At 40.0% G+C, this 23,122-nt stretch overlaps 1 protein-coding gene across 1 annotated transcript in view; it reads right to left on the bottom strand.

Moving 5' to 3' along the window:
- The window catches only part of CDH2 (cadherin 2), a 215,007-nt gene that overhangs the window by 5,593 nt on the left and 186,292 nt on the right, over positions 1-23,122 (bottom strand). Inside the window, exon 15 of the mRNA XM_046670849.1 lies at positions 6,193-6,357. Within this exon, the coding sequence (XP_046526805.1) occupies positions 6,193-6,357 (165 nt within the window). The remainder of the gene's footprint in view (positions 1-6,192; positions 6,358-23,122) is intronic.

The following is a 23,122-nucleotide window of genomic DNA, read 5'->3' as shown; positions in this document are numbered from 1 at the left end:
TCTGTAGAAAATGAAAAAGCTGTGGCTCTGGCTGAATTCTTGCTGAGATTGTATTTATAGACTTCTGATCCTATGCTTTATGGGTGGAAGCATGTTTTTATAGGGACTATAAAAACCCAGATTCTTCAGAGAGGGAACACATGAGGGATATAAGAGGAAAGGCGTCCTATTGATTCCCTGACATTCTGTCTTCTACTGTCTCAGTGCCACGGCCTTAGTTCAGGTTCTCCCGGTATCCTGCCTGGACCACAGCAAAAGCCTCTCGAACTGGTTTCCCTGTCCCCAGCACTATTCCTGCTTCTTTCCTACAAACTACCATTGGTTTCTCTCCCAGACATTATTTGAGGTCATTCCCCAAGTAAAACTCTCTGATTGCTTTCTGTCACCTATCGCAATGTTTCCCAAATAAAGGAAGAGGTTCCTGGGAAAACGCAAGATGATTTTTAATTGGTAGACGGGCACTTTAAAACTATTCCCTTTACTAAAAAAACTAAGTTAAAAATTGATTAAAAGTTGAAGTAAATAACAGGTGTGCAGACCTGGAAAAAACTAGAAGGCGTTACTCAAATGCCCAGTGTTCAGGGAACCTACAGGATAAGGTCAAAACTCTTTAGAGGAGCACTCAGTGAACCTGGGCTTTTCACCCACCTTTTCCATTTCAACTATTCTCAACTCCAGCAACCACAACAACTGAATTAGTCACCAAAATCCCCCCAAACTTAAAAATGTCATGTTCTTGTGTATCTCTGGGTTATTTGCACATTCATTTCCTGCAAGCTGAAATGTGATTCCCTTTGTTTGAAATGTCCCCTCTCAAATGTTTTCATCTGATTAATATCTATCCATCCATCCATGCATCATTTAAAGACCATTAAAAATGTCACTTCTGGGGCCGCCCTGGTGGTGTAGTGGTTAAGTTTGCATGCTCTGCTTCAGCAGCTCAGGGTTCGCAGGTTTGGATCCTAGGCACAGACCTAACATGGCTCATCAAGCCATGCTATGGCGGCATCCCACATAAAATAGAGGAAGATTGGCATAGACGTTAGCTCAGCAATAATATTCCTCAAGCAAAAAGAGCAAGACTGGCAACAGATGTTAGCTCAGGGCCAATCTTCCTCACACACACACTCAAAAGTCACTTCCGCTGCAGGGACTTTTCCCCCAATCACAACCTGGAGAAATTCCTGTGGTCTCTCTGGTCCCCTTTACTTTTATTGCCAAGTTTGGGTTACACTAGATTGTGACATCCCTCCCTGCAGAGGCTGTCTGTCTTCACGTCATCTCCTGCTGTCCAACACAGCGCCTGACATCCAGCAGGTGTTCTAGAAGGTAACTTTGTACTGCTGCCCCGGCTTAGTTTTTCACCTCAGTATCTTGTTCATATTTGCATCTATTCCTTTCAGAAGAAGCTAGGATTTAGGTTTAAACATGCGTGGACACAAAGCTATACCATATTTACACTACAGTGTCATTCTGTGTCTTATCAATGCCAACATTACTACCTCCCTTTCTGGGAATTTCATTTTACTGAAAGCAATTTGTTTGGAAGGAGAGGTTTTTATTTGTTTTATTTACAATTAGAAGAAAGTAGAAAGTTTTTACTCCTGAAAAGCAACTTGTAATAATAATTAATATGATACTTATCATAATTAAGAGATTTTACTATGTGACAGGCACTATACCAAATACTTTATGTGGATTATATTATTTAGTCCTCACTGCAATCTTAAAAGCAGGTTCTACTATTATCCCCATTTTATAAATAAGAAAACTAGAAATCCAAGAGGTTAACTCCAAGGACCTTGACCTTGCACAGAGTAACAGAGCTGTTAAGTGAGGCAGCTGGATTTGAACACAAACCCTCAACTTCTGTGAGAGTGGATAGAGATATTTTAAAGAGGACAAATTAAATTTATTAATAGGAGAAAAAAGGCAAAAGTCTTAAACTTTAGTAGTTTCAAGCAAGTTATTCTAGAAGCACCCTCCATAAGTTTTTAAATGATTCTAATCAAAAGTTGATCTTTTAATAGAAGTGTGCCCTTGGTTTTCATATTTCTGAGATAAAGAAATATACAGGATTAATAAAGCTATTGGAGGTGTGCTAATATCTCCTGTTGGGCTGAGATTAAATGAATTTGTTTCAACTTTTTATCCTCTAAAGGTCATGTTTAAACACCTCAAAATAGAATGAAATTCTGTAGTTTAAATTCAAAAATGTTTGATTTGTTTTACTCTACGTATCAGACTGGAAATAAGTTATTATCTTTGAGATTCAAGGCAACATTCATTCATTATTTAAATAAACAAACATAGAAAATGTTCTTATAAGCTTACCTTTTCCTTATATCTATAAAAACACCCCAATTATAATCACTACTATATTATTCTTTCTTGGGAACATTTGGTTCTATGCTAAATCAAATAAGACGTGGAGAGAAAGAAATCTGTTTGCATTTTTAAATGTATTTATAAAATGTGCTTGAGCTCTTTCTAGGTGCCTTCAACTGTTTTTACAACTTTATATGTATTTACTTTTATCTGTCCAGTTATAGAAAGATATTGAACAAATATCAATGGATGTCTTAGATGGAAGAATCTATAGTGTGTTTCAATGTATCTCTGACTTGGGCCTTTTGACAGTTTCATCCCTGTGAAATTTCCCGTAGAGCTGACCATCACATCCCTGGACCCTCTTTCAGTTGTTTTCTGTGACATCTTAACCTCCCTAGACTTTCTTCCTGTGTCCAAATGTAGGACATTTCTATGTATAGATTTTTGGCCCCCCTTCTCCTCTATATTCCTCTTTCTTACAATCACGTTCAGTGTCATGGATTCAGTAGCCATTTTGGGAATGATTTCCAAATGTGATCCTTTCATCCATTTATGTACTTACCAAACCAGTGTGCCCCACACCATCCTTTTCTCCTGGTCTATGTGGGGGCTCAGAGGGGAGGCAGAAGGGAACTTCAGGACAGGAGTTGTAAAGAGAGGTGAGTCCTGGATAGGATGGGATGCCAATGGAGGGTGCCCACCCCATTCTCTGAGTGCTGGTAGTCCCTTTGTGGCTGGTAAAGACATAATGAAGGAACTAACATCTAGAAAAGGGGGAAAGGGCATTCCAGGCAGGAAGAAAAGCATGGGAACAGGCACCAGCATGGAATTACAGGCTTAGCCTGAGAACTACAAGTAGAGGTCTCTGTCATTTCAGAGACTAGAATGTTTGCCTGGGACACTGCTCATGCCAGCACACGAGCACACACAAAGAGAATCTAGGTTTAACGCATTTTCTTATCTGCATATTACTAGCACAGCTATGTACACACAATTGACATTCAGTAGTTATTTGCTGAATGAATGATACTAAACCAATCAAGATGATATAAAAATGAGCCATTTTTTTAAAAATGCAGACAACCCTCAAATTATGAATTGATTGTATTCTAGAAGTTAATTTGCAAATCAGTTGTTTGGCTCAGTTTTTCATATAAGTATTGACACGTCTTTTATGGTGTTGAGCTGCTTTTTAGGCTGTGTACTTGGGCACTGTTTTAGGGAAAGGAAATTCCAAATGGAAATTCCACTATAACCCTTTCTACTGTGGCATTAGAAGGGGCAGGTGATGGAACCTTATCAACTAGATACCCTTCTCTGCACTGAAGAAAATCTAGTCCCTGTGAAAAGGATGAATGAACACACACATCGATACAAAGACAAACACACAAACACTCAACCACAAAGCACACACTAAAATATAACTTAGAACAACCAATATCCTCATTTTCTGAATGTAATCAGCACGAGTAGAGTGAAAGGCTCATGACTTGGGCCCCAGTGAATCCCATCAGCTGAAAAACTGGCGGTGCTCATAGCTTCATGCCCTACACACCTGCTGCAGTATCTGGATTTCTAAAAACAGCAGAATCTAAGAGCTAGGCAACATATTAGATGCTTAGGTTACACAAAGATGAACAGGAAATAGCCCCTGTCCTGGAGAGAACGTACCTGCTCACACGGGAGAGAGAAGTATTGACAGTTACATCCCAGTGGTGAGGGCTCTGAGAGAGGAGGGGTCCTGTTAACCCTCCCAGAGAGATCAAAGAAGACTTCAAGGAGGAGGGGATGTTTGGGCCGAATCTGAAGGCTATGTGGATGTCTCACTGATGGTCAAGAAGCTAAATGCTTTGCTGAGTTACTTTATAGTCAAAACTGTGATGCTCTTGAGGAAGTGCAAACAGCTGAGTGGGGCTGCAGTGCGGGAAGGGAAGGTGGTGGGGGAAGAGGGCAAGAATCAGATTACAAACAGCTTTATAAATGCTGCTTAGTGCTTGAACTTTATCACTGAGAAGAGTGTCATGAATGAGATGGAATCCGACAGAGTACTGACACTTCAGGAATGGGCAGAAACAGTTAAGGATTTGCTGAATTACACTGAAGCTAGAACTCTTGTTTTAAAAAAGTCCAGATCCGATACCTACATTCAAAAGATTTGCTATATCTTGAAACCTGACCACCACAGGAAAAACTAAACAATTTCTCACGATGACAAAAGCTAAGTTAGAAGTAAAATCATCAGGCAATTTTATATACCCAAAACAATCTAGTCATATATATGAAGTCCTGCATATTCTCCTAACTAGGCCAACATTAAAAATAAACTGGAAAATTCAGGGCCTTGTTTTGTATATTTAATACCTATTACCTAATTAACAAAAGTGAATACATACGTTCAGAAAGCAGCATGTATTTTAGGAATAGACAGTAACGAATATTTGTAAAGAGGTAAATATTTTAACTCTGCTTCAAAATGTTTTCTGTAAAAAGCTGATTCTCACTCCCAGTGACCCTGTGCACAGCAGAGCAGAACCCTGCCTGGTCCTTTTGCGCCATCCTCTCACCTAACCGGCGCTGCAGCAGACAGTGCTCGGCTGCTATTCATAGGGTTCTCATGGCAAATTTTTTGCAAAGTGGGTGGCCAGGTCCTTCTTCCTAGTCTGTCTTAGTCTGGAAGCTCCACTGAAACCTGTCCCCCAGGGGTGACCCCACTGGTATTTGAAATCCCGGTGGCACAGCTTTCAGCATCACAGCAAAACACAGTCGCCACAGTATGAGAACTGACAGACGGGTGGTGTGGTTCCCTGACCGGGAAATGAACTTGGGCCACGGTGCTTAGAACGCCCAATCTTAACCACTAGATCACTAGGGCTGGCTGCCTACAAACTACAAGAGCATCTAAAAACCTAAGGTAGACTGACTATGTATACATAACATACCACTATTTCAAGGAAGCCTAGGAAATGAGAGTTTTATCAGCACACAACTGAAGGCAACGTATAGGGCAGAAGCATTCCACTCTTTAATGCACTGAGACCAATTCCGATCTTGGAGATACTGAGCAGGAAGATATGGCCAGAGACATGAGTCCTGCCACATATTCACAATCAATATCAGTATGTATTGCTCTCTTACACATACAATAAAAATTCTAAAGGAGAACTGCGGTAAAACATGATCAAAAGCAGCCATTTTACTTCAAAACTTAAGCATTAAATGTAGCATAACTCTCGGTCAGTAATGAAATAAAGAATGCCATAATAATTTTGACAGTGAAAATCATATCTGTTATATTCAACAGAGAATTCGCTGCCTCTTACAGAAGCTCTTAAAACTCCTCAACTAGACAAGTATTTAAATCACTTACACAACATTTAATTTAGCTGCTCTTCCTACTAATCTCATTTGATGGAACTCTAACCATTGGGTAGGCACTTGAATTCTCACCATTTGTGGGATTCAAAGGATACAGTGTGGGGAAAATGAAAGTGAACTCTGATGACATTCATCAGTGCTAATAAATGAAATTAGAATACACTATAATATTGTTAGTCTGTTTATTACTTGTAATCCAGGGAAAAATCCTTTTGGAGATAGTATGACTAATACTGATAATATATGTGAATGTCCTTTACAAATGAGAATATTAATTGATAGATCTCTTTTTGGCTGATCAAAGCAATTAAATCTGTTCTCTGTTACTGAAGCCACAGTGGCTTTCACACAAAGATAAACGTAAGAAAAACAAGTGTGTTATTAATGCACTGCATAGCTGTATTCCAAGCAACTTGTGGTCTACATACAGCTAGCCATTATCATAAAATAAAAGCCTTTATAAAGAAAGTGAGTCTCTCTTTGCACCTCATTAATAAAGTCCCCGATGTCCCCAGGGTGCGGGGCTGCAGATCGGACAGGGTACTGGGGCTCGGCGTGAATGGGTCTCTCATCCAGTCGTCGGATTCCTACAGGCTTGATGGCATCAGGTTCTACAGTATCAGGCTGCTGCAGCTGGCTCAAGTCGTAGTCCTGAAAAAGACAAAATCAAAAACCCATGGTAGATGGGCATAAAGATGGAAAATTACCACCTTCGCTTTTAAACACATACCCAGAATGCACAGAAATGAGTGAAATTTAACATAATGGAAAAGTTGCCACTATGAGTTTTTCCTGTTATGATTAAATATTTCTTTCACACAGCTCTTTCTTCTGTGTTTTTCATATCTACAGTCTGTGCTCCATCTGCTTTACTATGTTCTTCATCAGTTTCCAATGGAAAACAGCAATGAGACGAGGTCCCACCAGGATATGACTGAAAAACCAACTGGAAAATATAGTTGTATCATCGAAGCAAAGCTACTAACTTAATGGGGTTCAGGACATACCGCCCTAAACTTTGGCACTCTTGCATGTTAAACATCTTAAGTTGAAGGAATGAAAAGCAGCAGAAGCAGGAAGGTCACTGAGTCCCCCCACCCTCTCCCTTCTTCCCTGAAAGAGGTCATAAAACTTCCTTGTGACATGGCCCTGTTTGTACCCAGAGGATGGAAGACACTCTCATCACTGGAGACGGGGACTTTGGGACCAAGGACTCTGCACAAACCTTGTTAAACTAACCCGTCTTCCTAGTTACTCCTCCATCATTTACTCTCTCTACCTCAACCCCTTTCTCTTGTCAGTTCTTCACAAATTTATTGGTTCTTTTTCTAGAAAGCATAAAATCTTCCTGCTTTGGTCATTTCTTTGGGTCTTCATTCTCTTGCGAAGGCTCCCATGTACATGTAAAAGTTCAATAAAATGCACATGCTTTTCTCCTGTTAATCTGTCTTGGTCAGTTTAATTTTCAGACCCAGCCAGGGACGCTAAAAGGGTGGAGGAAAACGTCCCTCCCCTATAGTGTCTTTCATATTAAAAAGAAAAAAGAATGATGCAGGCACATTTTCCTTTTCCTTAAAGGAAGGCATTAGTTCATCAGGGTTTCAAAGCCACTCTTCATTCTTCCCTCCCTGCAGTGGTCGAGAGTTGGAAAACATTTTTAAAGGGTTATTTAAAACACCAACAATGGGCCAGCTTGGTGATGGAGCAGTTACGTTCACATGCTCTGCCTTGCTGGCCTGGGGTTCGCCGATTCGGATCCCAGCACCGATCTACACATAGCTTATCAAGCCATGTTGTGGCAGGCGTCGCACAATAGAGGAAGATGGGCACAGATGTTAGCTCAGGGCCAATCTTCCTCACCAAAAGTAAACAAACAAAAAGACAAACAATAACAACAAAGAAGAAGAATATGCCACAGAGACTGTATGTGGCCCAAAAAGCCTCACTAACTGGTCCTTTATAGAAAATGTTTTCAACTCTGGCCCAGGAGTGTTAGGCCAGGGATAATGGTTTCCCTTCCAGGGCCGACCTGTGGGAACGTCTTGGAAAAACAGCCTGTCCACTCTCAGATAGGCAGAGAACTTGTGAAGGAGGATGCTCGGGGCACAGGTTGGGCCCTCAGAACTATTTTCAGCTTTAACATCAGCCAGCTACATAGGAATGTAAAAGAAACCAACCGTAATGAGGAAATGCATCAAAATTTTAGGTTTGGGCAAATACTTCATAGTTTTCAAAACCCTAAATTTCAGTGATATAAAATGTCACATCCCCAGTTTAACCAAAAGTCTCTAATTTAATGTTGATATTTACAGAAAGTATAGATTTTCTGGTATTCTTTATAGTTCAGGCTTCATTCCTTTGTCTAAAACCAGCTTAAAACCATTTGTCGGATTTCTATCGTGGCTTTGATTTATTCAACGCTTGAATATTCACCATGTGTGGCAACATTCTAAGTGCTTTACATATGTTCGCTCATTGAATCCTCTGAACAGCACTGCGTGATATTAAGTTTTATTACCCCCATTTTAAGAGTTGAGGGGACTGAGTCTCAAATAGCCCAAATAACTAGTCAATGGTGTCCGATCTACTAAGACACAGGCAGACCCTGACTCCAAATGCTTTAGACTTTAAAGCCTCATTCTTTGCTCAGTCATCTAGGAGAGTGAGTCAAGTCTGACTACAGAGCTGGATTTAGAGAGCAACAAACTAGATAGATGAGTGTGGAGGCACAGGAATGTGAGGAATGATTAACAACAGAAGAGACAAAGGAGAGAAAGGACACTGACCTTCAGACCCACTAAGCACCACGTACTATACCAGCCTCTTGATAAGTGTCTTCTCACTGATGCTTTCTAACAAACCCATGAAGAATGTTTTAGCATCATCTTTTTTAGAAGAAGAAACATACTCAGAGAGGTTGGTTGAGTAACTTGTCCCAGATCACACAGCGGGTATGTGATGTGAGGCTGGGAATCAAAATCAGGTGTGTCTGACTTCAAAGTGTTGATCTAAAAGTTAACTCTTTGCTCTTTGGGACATCCTCATCCTGACGACACTGCCCTAAACAACACCCTACCAAGAGATTCAGCTCACCTAACCGGTGAGGGCACTGAGGGACAGCTCCTGCTCTGAGGAGTGTACAGGTGATATGGGAGGTGAGGCAAGTACACTAAGAGTAGGACAAGCCAGCGTGGGAAGTAAACTTGGTCTACTGCAAAGTATAACACTCAGAGAGAGAAAGCTGGCATTCGGTTTGAACCTTGAACAATACACGGGCCAGGGAGAAAGGATGGTTCTGGAAGAATCAACAGCATGAGCAAAGGCCTGAGAATGCTGTTTCCTCTTGTCAGGATAGATGATTTCAGAGCATACATACAAAACTTGAGGGAAAACATCTTGATCTTGCACAAATGTGCTCCAGTTTAAATTTTATAGTGTTCATGAGTTATTTAGAGAATATCTTACAGCAAAGGCGTACAATGATATAACAGAAGTGAAAGCCTTTGAAATTTTAGTGTTATACAAAATAAAAAGAGGGATTTATCTAGAGACTTTTGGATGCTTACACACTAAAAGCATGTTTTCTCAGGCCATGTGTAATTGCATAACTACCAAGCTTAATAGAGTGGGGAAAAGCCCAAGAGTGCCTTTTGACGATGAGCGAAGCTTTTTGTAGAAAGAGGAAAACAGATCGTAAGTATGCCGATGACAGTTAATAAATATTTTTATGCTGAGGGTGTACAACGCTTTACTGGAAGTCTGAATTACATGAAATTAAGTAATTGAATCTTAGGTTTAGGGACTGTCTTTCACCTGGTGAATACCCCTCAACAGTCCTCAGTACACGATATGATAATTCTGTCTGAGAACACAGAGGAAGTTCTTCAACATAACTTGAGACAAAAGAGGCACGGGGGCTCTGCTCATGCTCTTCCTTCCCAGGAAGGAACCCGTCCACCCTGATTTCTCACTCCCACGATATCCACAGGTGACAAACGTAAATGCATTTTGATTGGCCAGCGAGATTTAAAACATTTTCTCATAAGTTGCCAACGTTTAGACACAGCGATATTTCACCTGAAAAAAGGAAGTCTGACAAAACAGAGCTTAAATTCTGATGTAAAAATTTGTTACAGCTGATAGCAGCTGTCCCCTTTGGAAAAGGACAGCATCTCCACCTGGTCTGCTTCCCTGTTAGTATATACATATAACAGCAATATTAACTCATAGCTTTCTATCTGTCTTTTGATCACCTTTTCCTACTATCTGAAGAATCAGTGAACAAGAATAGTCTTAAAACATCTGTGGTCCTGGTTTAGTCCTTTCCACCATCAATATTTCAGGCCCAAAGAAAGTGCTCATTAAAAAAATGTGTTGAAGTTTCAGTGATGATAGTCATGCCAGAGGTTCAAAAGAGCAACCAATTCAAGGAATGTGTTTTGGGTCATATTACACTCCATGGCAGTAATTCACAAAGGGGAGGGACGGAAAGACACTTGGTCCCATTGCTGAGACTCATTGCCATGGTGAGTCCCCCAATAATGATGGAAACATGTCATGTTCCTCAGTTATGCTTCTATCTAAAAAAGAGGCAGAAGACAACTGATCTATAGGAAGCTAGAAACTGGGTTCAAACACAAAGCTTGAAGTTTCTCTGTGATGCTTTCTCCTTGTTTATTGCAAATATGGGCTGTAACAATCTGAGCGCCCTGAGGGCACAGGGATGGGCTTTTCTGCCCACATCCATCTGTGTTCCATGGCAGAAGTCCTGACCTGAGGACCCAATTTTAAGCCTTTTGATAAAGGGTCACTCTATGTAAACCTCCTAAATTATACATCTTTACAATCCCATAATGCTTTACTTAAACACACAAATTACAACATGTAGCATGAGAATTATAAAGAGAATTACAGAGACCAAAAACATTCTCAAGGTCATTGGGTTCATGGCCTTACTTCTAAAGATTATAAAGAAACAATCCAAGAAGAAGTCTTTATTTGGTTCCTAAAACCCTTTAGAGAAAAAGTGGATCTGAAAATTCTCCTGTGACTGTCAACCTTTACCACGTTAACCTCCCAAAGAAATCTAATTTTCAAATGAAGGCCAAGGAAAATCCTGTTTCAACTAAAGTTTGAAGTGTGTGTTATTTTGGCAATAACCATAAGAAGTAGGCACAGAATTAGGGTTTTTAGAATATTAACATTGCAAGTAACTGAAAGTACTTTTTTCCCGTCTATCATTTAAAGTTTCTTAAGGGTGATACAATTCTGGGAGAGTTAGTAAGAAGTTAGCAGCTAAACCTCTGGTTTTGGTTTTTCTTGTTAAATTTCACTGACTTGCAATGATTTATAATTGGTTCAGAAAATGACACTACAAATCTACCTTAAATAAAATAAAATGCTGCATTGGTATAAATTGAAATTCTGGAATCCCAGGCAAATATTTCAGAAAGCTACATTGCTGGTAGAGGCTATAGAATTGTGCAATTAAGTCTGTTTTAGAGAGTAATGAAAGCATTCATTTACTGTTTCACAAGTATTTAAGGAGTGTCTACTGGGTGCCCGATGCCATTTTCAGCTCTGAGAGTGTGAAAGAAGGAAACTGACTCGTACCTAGTGCCCATCTTGTGTCAGAAATTACACTTGGTGGTTTCTCATGTGATAGCTTATAGACTGCAAGCAAAAATCCTTCCAAGTGGGTGTTGTGCGTGTTGTTCCATTCCATTGATTACCACAGCTCACAGAGGTTAATGATTTGCCCAAGGTCATGGCCTCAGTTAAGCAGTGTGGAAGGATAAAACAGAGACCAACCAGAGCAAGTGAAATAAAAAAACAAAAAAGCTGCATCTTGTTGTCAGGGCCAGTGAAGAAATGTACCAAATAGTTTGCTGAGGGGGTAGACATAAGGAGTTTTAAGTGCCAGAAGGGGAGTTCAAGGTGGTTATGCTAACGAGGCAGTGAGATGTAGTACTCTGGTCTGTGCACAGTTGGTGAAAACAAGCCCCATGGATTTTTAGTCAGGAAGGAGTCTTTGCTTAGGTCTAACAAGGGTCAGGCACAAGGGGATGGGGAGGGTATTCAAAGTTCATGGTCTTTATCAGCCTCCCCTGGTGAGAGCCAGTGATGAAACAACAGCCAGCTTTGCTATCTCCTGAGCAAGGGCTAGCGTAAGTGGAGAATTTTCCTTTTATGGTAGCAGAGGCAAGCAACTTTAAAATGCCCATATAGATAAAGTAAACATTTTCTTATGTCTCAAGACTGAGTGACTGAGAGAAATAAAAATACTAACATGAAAGTAAATGGACAAAATTCTGAAGGGCAAAAAGAAAGATAATGCGGAAAAGAGCTACGGCAAAGGCAAGAAACTCTTCAGACAGAAACAAAAAAGGAACGAAGGTGGAAGAGAAGAGCATTATTATCTCACCCTCTATCGCTCCTGGCATTAAAATAATTGCATAAAATAGTGATAAGGTGTCAACACATAACCACACAGCTGCCGACAAGTAAGTCAAGTACCCTTGCAAGCTTTATGTAAATTACATTACGACCTGATTCTCTTTCCAGCAAAATATAGTTATGATGGTAACTATCTACACAGGCGAAATGATGCGGAAAACTAAGCAGATCTTATGGATTATTAAAGTCCCCAAAACAAAAGATTTGCTAAAAGCTTTTGCGGTTTGAATCATAAACCTAATATAGATGAAATAACTTGGGGACAGATGAAGGACCTCCATTCTAATTTTAATCACACTGGATAGCTAGTTTGCCACTTCCCACAAGGGAGGTAGCGGAGTCCCCATGAAGAGTAAGCACATTCATTATTTCTGCTTCCATGGTTTACTGCGAATGCTGCCTGTCAAAGCTTCTTTTAAAATTCTTTTAAAATTCTGTTTTCAAAATTATGAATGAGCTGAAGGTTCATTCCTTGGTGCAAAATTATGGTTCAGCTTCAGAAACTAGTACTGTTGAAATTTCATCACATCTCTCTGCCCATTGTAAAATTATGGCATTTTCTTTTGGAAAAATGCAGCAAATACAATTCAATTAGATATGATTCAACAAATACTTTCCGAAGAGTCTCTTGGGTCATAGATTCAGTCACTGCCCTCAGAGAGCTTTTGGTGTAATGTCTTTTAAAAGGACACATTTAAAAGCAATGAAAGCTTAATATAATATATAAACTACTACAAAAACTATGGAGAGTGAAGGTGTTTGTAGCTGTGAGAGAGGGGCTGCTGGAAGAAGTGAGGACCCGGCTGCACAGAGCCTTTGGGATCTAGCAGAGCAAGAGCGCTTCAGAAAGATGATGTTTCTTCTAAAATCTAAAATTTATTTTTTTATCCTCAGGTTTGTAATTTCCCTTTCTTTCCAGGTAACTCACTCATTGCCCTATAAAGATGAGCACATTTCTTAACTCTTTCAAGTACTGTCTTGGGAGACAAAAAAGTTAGCCATTTAAACGCGTCTTCAGTTCCACGTTCTCATCCCAACCTCCAACTTGTCCTTACAAAAAGTAAAAATGTCACCACTCAGACAAGATCAAGGTCCTTCTATCTTAGCATGACCTATTATTCTATCTTGGAGGAAACCTAAAAATAAGGAATAAAGAAATGGCACTATTTGGTTGGGAATATGGTGAAAGAGCATCAAAATTCTTCACTAGTTTACGTCACATTGTTTCGGAATTTCCTAAAGAGATATATTCCTTGTTCTAAGAGAAATTTATACATAAACTCAATACAGCAAAGGAGCATAGTATTGTGATTTAAGAAGATGGATTCGGAAACTAGAGTGCCTTGATTCAAATCCTGGCTCCAACACCATCTAACTGGGTGACCTTGGGCAGATTATGTAAACTTCCTGTGCTAACGTTAAGAGTATTTCCAACTTTTGGACAAAAAACGCTGATGAGGACTCCATTAATGGCCTAAGTCTATAGCAAGGATCAAAAAACATTTTCGGTGAGGACCAGAGAGTAAATATTTTAGGCTTTTTGGGCCACACAGTCTCCGTCACAAGAGCTCAACTCTGCTGCAGCTGTAGTGTAAATGTAGCCACAGACAATATGTAAACAATGGGCATGGTGCATGGCTGCATTCCAATACAAGTTTATTTATAAAAACAGGTAGTTGGTAGAATTGGCTAGCTGGTAGAACTTTGGCATACACCACTTAGAATCTTAGCTTCTTTTTTTCTGGCATAGTGTTAACATATATGTGGCATTCAAATCTTTATCACTGTTATTACTGGGATATTGATAACTTTCTATTCTTCTAACCTAAATGTAATAAACTTACGATTATTCAGGAAGAATGACTATTAAAATAAATTATGTAAAATGTTGTGGTCAACCACACGAGTGACAGGAATAGCAAACAAAGAATCCTGTACAAATCATGTGCATATTAAAAATATTTAATACTCAGTAGGGAATGGGCACAGACCAGTTCAGGATATATGTTGTCTGTAGCCCACCAACGTGTGTCACTTGGCCATAAGCATTTTGAGAACAGTGTGCAAAATGGGGATGACAATGTGCTAACTCAGTCCCTGGTGAAACTCTCCTCTTGTGAAATCAGTGTCACTCTTTCAATAACTAATATACACTAGTGTTTGCAGGTGGGTATTAACGGACGAACCACTTGGGAACATAATTCACAGAGTGCGCTTTAGCCAACAATAAAAATGTTGAAAGTGGTCTCCACAGTTATGTCCAGATTCAGTCATCTGTTAGTTTGCTTATAAAGCAGAATGATTTTCTAAAACAATTATTTCAAAGAATCAAATATACCATGGTTAAATTATACAGCTTCATTCTCGGCTTGAGTCAGAGGGTCAGGCGCGGCTGCCCATACTGAGGCGGGTCCTGAGACTGGCAGGAGGTCCAGAGAGACCCTCTGGCTCAAGCAGAGATCCCTCACTCAGGAAAGTGACTGGTTTGGTCTCAAGCGGCTTTCTTGTACCTGAGCCTCATCCCTCTCTCTAGGCATCCAGCCTGGATTTTAGATTTTAGTTCCTGTTGCCCAGATTGCATACTCAGATTTTTTTTTTTTAATAACTTGGCTGCTCAGATTGCTTCTCCAGATTCTAACTTTATCATAATGTCAAAATGTGCTCAATTTTGCAAGCTATGTTTACCCAATTAGTTGGGTCTTACCCTTTGCCTGCTTTAAAGCCAGATTACCAGTGGACATCTAATAAGCCATGGCTAAGTGCCCAGACTTGCTGGTCCTATCCAGCAATACCTGCCTGCTATAGATCAGAAAGACTAAATAAAACATCTACCTTATGACCTCCAGCACAGTGCATAAGAGCTTGGCCTCTCAAGTCACATGGACCTGGCTGTGAAGACTGGACTAATAGCAGTATCTACTGCCTAGGGTTGTTGGGAAGATGATAAGAGACATGAAAACTAAGAATGTAGCACAGTGCCTGACATAGAACAAGTATGTAATGAATGCTATCATCATTTCCTGAAATCAGAGATTTCAAAAAATAAAAGTAAAGTTATCAGAGATATAGTGGTTCAATTAACCCTACGGATAGACTTGCAAACTAAGAGATTCGGGAAGATGGCCCAATGCGCAAATGTTCTATGAGTGTCTGCCAGGTGCCAACTGTCCTAGATATTGCAATAAAAAATGAATATGACAAGTCCCTGCCCTCACAGGATTTAAGGTCAAGACCAGGGCTGAAGACAACAGCTCAAAATAGAGGTAGACATGAGACGTTGTAAGAGCACAGAACAGAATCACTTGACTCAGCCTGGGACCCCAAGAGAAGATGTCTTGAGATGAATCTTGGTGACTAACTGGAGTTAAGCAGGTAAAGGCCATGTTCTAAGCCACAAAAGTATGAAAGAGCATGGCTTAACTACAGACGTACAGGAAGTTCAATCCTACGGCAGTTAAAAATGCAAAGCAGAGGGGTGATTGGAATTATATGTGATTCCTTACATGTGCAAGGGCTGGGCCTGATCAAGAAGACTTCCGCGTCCCAGGGAGGACTGGAAGCATCCCCGGGTAACAGAACGCTGCCCTGCCTGGTTTTTGGTGAGCCTTAACACACTGCTTCTCACACCCATACAGTGATATAGTGTCCCATTCTCATGAGTTGCTGCACCTCCTGTGTCTTCTCTGTGTCCAGGGACCCACGTCCTTCTGGCATACCTGGATGTGTCAGAACAATACACATGATCTAGCAACCTACCATGGGTGGGTAAAATCTGTTCTCATAGAACCTCAGAAGATTCTCGAAACTCAAGTACCCAACCAGGGTGAGGTAGAGACTTCCAGCTGGTTTCGGAACCCACTTCCAAAAGTGGAAGTGATGCGTGTCATTTCCAGGTGTGGTCCATAAAAATCTCCCACAAATCATCCTCCCTGCCTTTTTTTCATTCAGAGATTGCATGTATGCAGGGCTGGGGTGACCTTGGAAGCCATATGTGGCAGACGGAAGAGCCACTGGCACTCTGGGTCCCTGAATGACTGTGTGGAGTGGAGATCTCCTCTCCCCTCCCCAAACTCCCATGACTAGAAACCCAATTATTGCTAAGCAAGCAAGAAAGACATTTCAATTAGGCTTAGTTCACTGAAATTTTAGGGTTTATTACAGCAGCTCGCCTATTTTAACTAATCCATCTGGTTAGGTATATTTGTGGCTTTCTTCTCAGGGAGAAAATTACTCCCTGGTTTCAGAGCGCTATAGGACCTCTTATTCATAGAAATCTATTTTTCTTAATCTAAAGCCTAGTAATTACTATATAATTGAATCAGAGTCTGCAAAAATAGTTATCTATAAAGGATAGGCTGATAACGTAAATCAATAAAGCTGGCCTGGTATGAAAAAAATGAAAAAAAATGCAATTACTGGAACATGTTTGCCTTGCTTAAAGAGGAAGCTTCTTTTTAGTTTCTAACAATGCCTGTCAGGTCATAATGCAGGTCATGTTTCTAGATGTTTCCATGTTTTGAGAGGATTGGGAGATCCAAAATTTATGTGATGTTTTTCAATTTTTAAGCCCTACAAGCTAAATAAAACACAGACCCCCAGTGTATGAACTGTGACTTTAAAGTGACAGCCAATCCAGTTTTCAGACAAGCCCCCCAACCATCAGGGTTGGTATCAGTGACTTTCTTTGAGAACTCAGAACCATCTCTGCTGCAAAAGAGCCCAGCCCCGAGCAAGTCTTTAAAACATAAAACCAAATTTGGGAATTCAGAGAGAGTCTTCACAGTCCTGGAATGTGAAATCTACCGAGCCCAAGAGGTGCTGGGCCTTGTCTGTCCAAAGAGACTGAGAGAAGAAAATTTAGTCACTGCAGCAGCAGCGAGTAATAGAAGGAACAGAAGACAGGTCTGGAACACAGTGGATAATAAGGGCCAAGAACTCGAGATTGATCAAGAGAGAACTGATGTGGAGTCTTTATGTAGCCGTTCACACTTTCTGTCATGTCTGGCTCTGACCAGCCTCAGCTTTAATCTCAAATGAGTTGACTCTGCCTGTGGAGACAAGTCCTGCCCACTTCTTGCTGCCATTGCTCCCTTGAACCACTGGCCATGGTCCAAAGAACTCCAGGGTCCACTGATTGCGATTTGTGAAGCCTCCCACGAGAACAGCAGCATCACCTCTCATAGACCCAGACCCAGAGTTCCCACAACAGCCCAAGGCCCTGGGAATGGAAAATCTTTCAAGTCCAATTTTAAGAGCAGAGGAAGCTGCTGTATGTCTGAGGGCCTACTTCCAGGAAGGGATAGCCTTCACTGATAAATTCAAATGACATTCTGAAAGGCACTGCCTTAATTGCCTAGTTGAGCCTGCTCTTTGCCAAGGATGCTACAGAATATGGTAAACACACCAGCTTCTTTGGACTCGGTTGGGCCAGGATTTAATCCCCACTTCACTACTTTCTAACAGCATGTACCTACTTTGCTGTACTTAGGGAGGGTCAAATCAAATAATGGATATAAAGCACTTAGCACAGGGCATCATAACATGTAGGGTACACCAAACTATAGCTTTTGTTATTATGGAGGATGAAGCTGCATAATGTAAGTGATTTAGGTAGAGGTTGTTAAGGAGAGCAACAGTGAGCATTGTAAACATAATACACACTCCCTAAATGTTTGTTTAATATAAGAGCAATCGTAATTAAGTCTAAGCTTTAAAGAGCAGGAAGCTAACAGTTTCTGTTTCCTATCCTGGGGCTAAAAGGGGACGGTTCCAGAAAAAATAAGCTGCTATCAGCTATATTGTACACTCACCTTGATTTTATTAGTGACACTGATACGGAAGGAACTGGAAGCAAAGATCATTAAAAGGGATACAGTATCTGCAACCAGCCTCACTGGCCAAAAGGGCACGGAAGGACATTTACTAATGAGGGCAATTAAACATGACTTGATAACTACCAAAAGCCCTGCTGATTATGGCAGCGAAGCAGATAAAGAAGGAAGCTCGCCCTCTGAAAAGAGACTGGACATTACACAGAAGTGTCTGTCCAACTGCCAACAGTCCTGTGAGGAAATAATGCTTCTGTTCAGAACACATCTAATGCTAGTTTCAAATAGGGGTCCAATCTAGTCTCCTGACAATCCATCCAAACCAGAGTGGAATATCCACAAGCACTGGTAAAAGTCTACCATCCACAGGACAAGAAAAAAGATACAGAGGTGTTTGTTTTGTTCTTCTTTTCTTAGGCCCCTTTTCGGTAGTTTGTTAAAGAAACTAGCACCCGGTGTTTTGGCACAGAACTTAAACAAATAGAGATGCTCATCAACAGCAGGGAAGATAAGGGCTACCTTTGTAAATGACTGCTCTGCTTTGCTTTCTTTCTAAGTTAGCTCCTAAAGAAGGATACTTTTGCTTGGCAGGAAAAATAGGAATCTTGGCTGAGCCAGCTGTAGGCTAGGCAGTATGGCCACGCTCGGACAGCCAGTGGCTGCAGACCTGCCTTTGCCTGTAACCACAGCCACCAACCACCTAGACTGACCTCTGAGACCTACCCATCCTTTAAAGCTGGTGATTCTTTAAGACTGTCCAACTGAGACACCAAGCAGACCACTGCCTGATTATGGCAAGCTGTGTCTGCTTGCTATGGCACAATCTCCATCCACATGCTCCACAAAATACCAGCCAAATGAAATAAAAATCGACTAAAATTTGTCTAGAACTTAAGATGGCATCAATTCCATTTCCAAGGCCCACTCTTGTAAAGAGAGAATACCTTCAAAAAAACTAATAAAAAAGTATGAACCACATTCTGTTGCCAAAAATGCTTAATGCACACTAGAAAGAAATAGAATTTCTAACAGGGAGCCACATGTGAATTATGGAAAATAGAATACAGTGTATTTCACAAAACTGAACTTCTCAGGAACTGACCATGATGTTAAGATTTAAAGCAATAAAATCTTATTTAGAAAATGGAGAGGTGTTTGGAATAAATTCACTTAGAAAGTAAGAGTACTAAATAAATGGTGTATCTTTCTTAAGGAAAAATAAAGTAAATGATAAAATCCACCAAAAATGTTGAAAAAAAACTCTTGATGAGTTCAGTTGGAGAATTTATTCAAACAAATATGAAGACATATTAAAAAGTGATAGGAATGAAAGCAGTGTGGTATTGGCCCAAGAATAGACAAATGAGCAAGTAGGACAACATATAGAGTGAGGAAGCCAACCACAGCCCCACACGTACATAACCACCTGCTTTATGACAAACGAACCACTACAATGCAGTGAAGAAGGGTTATCTTTTTAGTAAACAGTGCTGGATATATATAAAACAAACAAACAAAAAACTCTGATCCATATCTTATACCAGATGAATAATCCATTACTCTGGATTTAATATGACAGGTATTAAATAGATATGATATGATAGGTAAAACCATAGATGGATCACAGATTTAATGTGATAGGTAAAACCATAAAGCTGAAGAAGACAACATGAAGATTTTTTTGGCAAGGAGGATTCTTTACCTCAGGGTAGACAAAGTTTTCTTAAATAGGATATAAATGCTCTAACCACAGTGGAAAAAATTGATAAATTGGATTCCACTAAAATTAAAATCTTCTGTGGATCCGAAGAGATCATTAAGAGAATAAAAAAGCAAGCTATAGAACGGGAGAGAATATTTACAAACATTTATCTGACAGAACTGATATCCATAATATATAAGGACCTCCAACAAATCAATAAAAAAAGAGCCGATGACTCAATAGGAAAGCCGACAAATAAGCTGAACAGAAACTTCACAAGGAAGACAACAAAATGGTCAGTCAGTCAGTAGGAGCCTCTCAATTAAATCATAATAAGATGTACATCACCAGAGTGGCTAAAATTTTAAAAGACTGAAGAAAATCACATTGCCAGTGAGGATGAAGGAGAATTGGAACTTTCATACATTGCTGTGGCAAGGGGAGGTAGAAACGGGGACGATCACTTTGGAAAACTGGCAGGATTGTACTAAAGCTGTACATAGGCACATTTTAGAGCCTAGAAATTCAACCCCTGCACATGTACCAAGAAAATGCACAAAAATGTTCATAGCAGTTTTATTCATAATAACTCAACTGGATCAACTCAAATATCCAAGTGTAGTAGAAGGATAGATAAAATATGGTTAATTCTTACAATGGAATACTACTCAGCAATGACAAAAATGAACTACTCCTAAATATAGCATGGATGAATCTCACGGATATAATGTTGAGTAAAGGAAGCCAGACAGGAAAAACACCTACTGTATGACATCCATTTGCATAATAAAATCCCAAACCAGATAATGCTAATTTGTGGTGATAGAAACAAAAATTACTGATTACATTTGACACTGGCTGGCAAGGGGTACAAGGGAAGCTTCTGGGGTTCTGGAAATGTTCTTTGTTGACATGTCCGGTGGTTACATTCTTAGACCCGGAGGAAGCCTTCTGCTGCTGGCTGGGATATAGAAAATCATGAGATGATTATTCACACTCTACTGCCAAGAACAAAAAAGTTACCAAATCACAGAATTTTGAAACTATAAGATGGCTGAGAACATAGTGAGGTCTAACTGAATGAAAATACAGACAATGACAAGCCCTTTCTAGGAGAAAGAAGACCCAGAAGAGGAGTGGGCGGAAGAAGAAAGGAATCTGTCATTAAATGGTAAAAGGACAAAACATCCCGATTCTGAAGGAAACTTTAGTGGCCAGGAGTGAACAGCTTGATGGATTCACATCCTGAGGGAGTCTGCACCCACCACCAACTCTTCTGCACAGGCCTTTACCTAGTGCACGAGGCGGTACACCAAAGGGCCAAGGATCTGCCATGCTAAGGAAGCCTAGATTTGGCAATTTCTGAAGAACGGATGGGGGTATGAAACCAGAGACAGGACACTCACTAGGACGCTCTTGCAGGACAGTGATGATTCTGAACTAATTGAGGTAGCGGCCTTGGTGAGGGAGATGGGTGAATGGATTTCACTTCAGAGGTAGAGGAGACAGAACTCTTGATGTAGCATTCCTATACTGCATATTTTATTCTGCTATTGTGAGGTAAAAATTAGAAAAAAACACCCATTATGTAATTTTGTCACAATTTTTTATATGAGAACCACAAATAGAAATCATAACAGAGGATCAGAGATGGGTGAAAGCTCTTGACCTAGACTAAAATGCCATCAAAGAACCAAGGGGCTACAAAAAGATGCCACAGGAAGACTCGTACTAAATAAAGAAATTAGCCACAGAGGACAATACAGAGAAAGTTCCAGAAAAATCTTTGGACTTTCAGGGAAGTGGGTAGGAAGCAACACATTTATGTGCACGAGTTTATCTAGGGGCAAAGAAAACTTTAGAGATCAGGAAAAGAAGAGGTTGAAGATTTATGATGATAATTTCAATAAATCTTAGATAAATTTTACCATTTGATTTCAAGCATGCATCTAAGTGGATGAAGTCAATACAGGAAGTAAGACTTTCTTAAAATAACTACAACAATAAAACCTCATTAAACAATTTCTTAAAGGGATTGGTGGGGCGGGGAGGAGAAAGAGCCCAATCAGGAGACATCGAGTGCCCTGGACCAGACTCTCAGATGCTGAGAATCATCGTGGTTCTTGACTCTAGGCCTCCCATTCTGTGAAGCATCCACTTATGACCAATGGTCTTCCAGTTATTACTATTTTCACTGCAGCTTCTTTGAGTTGGGTTTAGGTTTATGTCTAGAAAATTATGCAGAATGTCATGAAAAATAAAATACCGAAAAGATTTATGAGAGAATGTGATCAATGTACGTTTGCTGATCTTGAACATAGCTCAGGCAAGTGAAAGGACAGATTAATGAAGGATTAAGCTAAACATGAATTTTAATATCCAAAGACATTTATAAGCAAGAAACCCTGGGGTGTATTTATAGAGCCACTTTAATTAGTCAGTATTCAAAACAGCTTTACACACAAGTCAAGTTTTCAACAGATTTTAAACACGGTTCTCTTCTAAATGAGAGAGTTGAGGAATATTGTTACCCAAGCATGGAAGCTGGAAGCTGGGCTTGAGTTCTGGCTCTGCCAGGACAAACTCTGAGACTGAACCATGCAATTTGCTGCAAATAGAAAATGAAAAACCATAACAGGCTGCCACAAAGATTAAACACAACAGTGGAAGTGAGTGTGCTTTGTAAAACAAAAAGTGATATATTATTTCCTCAAAGGAATAAAGAAGGGAAGGAGAAAGGATGTTCACAAAAATTCGCGTTTATTCAAGTTAACAGTCCTATCAATAATGTCTACATCTATACTTAAGACAGAGTACACTGGAATTTACTGAAAATGGTCTAAGACCCACTAACTGTGAGTTCTTTTTCTGACTACTATTGTGACATTTCCATTACTTAGTAGAAATGACATAATTATCAAATGTATCTAAGAAATACCTGTCCTAGCGATTTCTCAAGAATTTCATTAATATGGTCCAGATAATTTCAAGAGGAATTGTATCAGAGTGTCAGTTTAGGCTGTGACATCAGACAGCCCTGGATTTAAATCCTGCATCTATCACTTGCTAGTTGTATGAGTGTGTAGACTCCAACCATCCCTAGTGTCTGTCTTCTATGACAAAAGTGAAGACATTCAAGTATACCACAAGTTTCAAAGATTTAAGAGATAACAGCACTTAATATCCTTAGCAGAATGCCTGGTATGAAGTACAGATCTTATAAATGTTAACTATGATATTACCTAAATTGTTGCTTCCAAGTAGATAAAGATCTTTGTTTCCCAACTATTGGTCATTCTTATCTTTGAACAGATACGCAGTTCCTTACATACACAGTGACACAGAAGCTCATGTTATTTTACAGCCAGATGGAGCTTCAACATTTATCGAGCAACTACTATGAGCCAGGCACCAGAACAGACACTAGGGA

Source organism: Equus quagga, chromosome 9 (assembly GCF_021613505.1).
Source record: "Equus quagga isolate Etosha38 chromosome 9, UCLA_HA_Equagga_1.0, whole genome shotgun sequence".
In the NCBI taxonomy this organism is placed as follows: Eukaryota; Metazoa; Chordata; class Mammalia; order Perissodactyla; family Equidae; genus Equus; species Equus quagga.
Note: the sequence above shows the minus strand (reverse complement) of the source record. Positions and strands in the feature narration are given on the sequence as shown.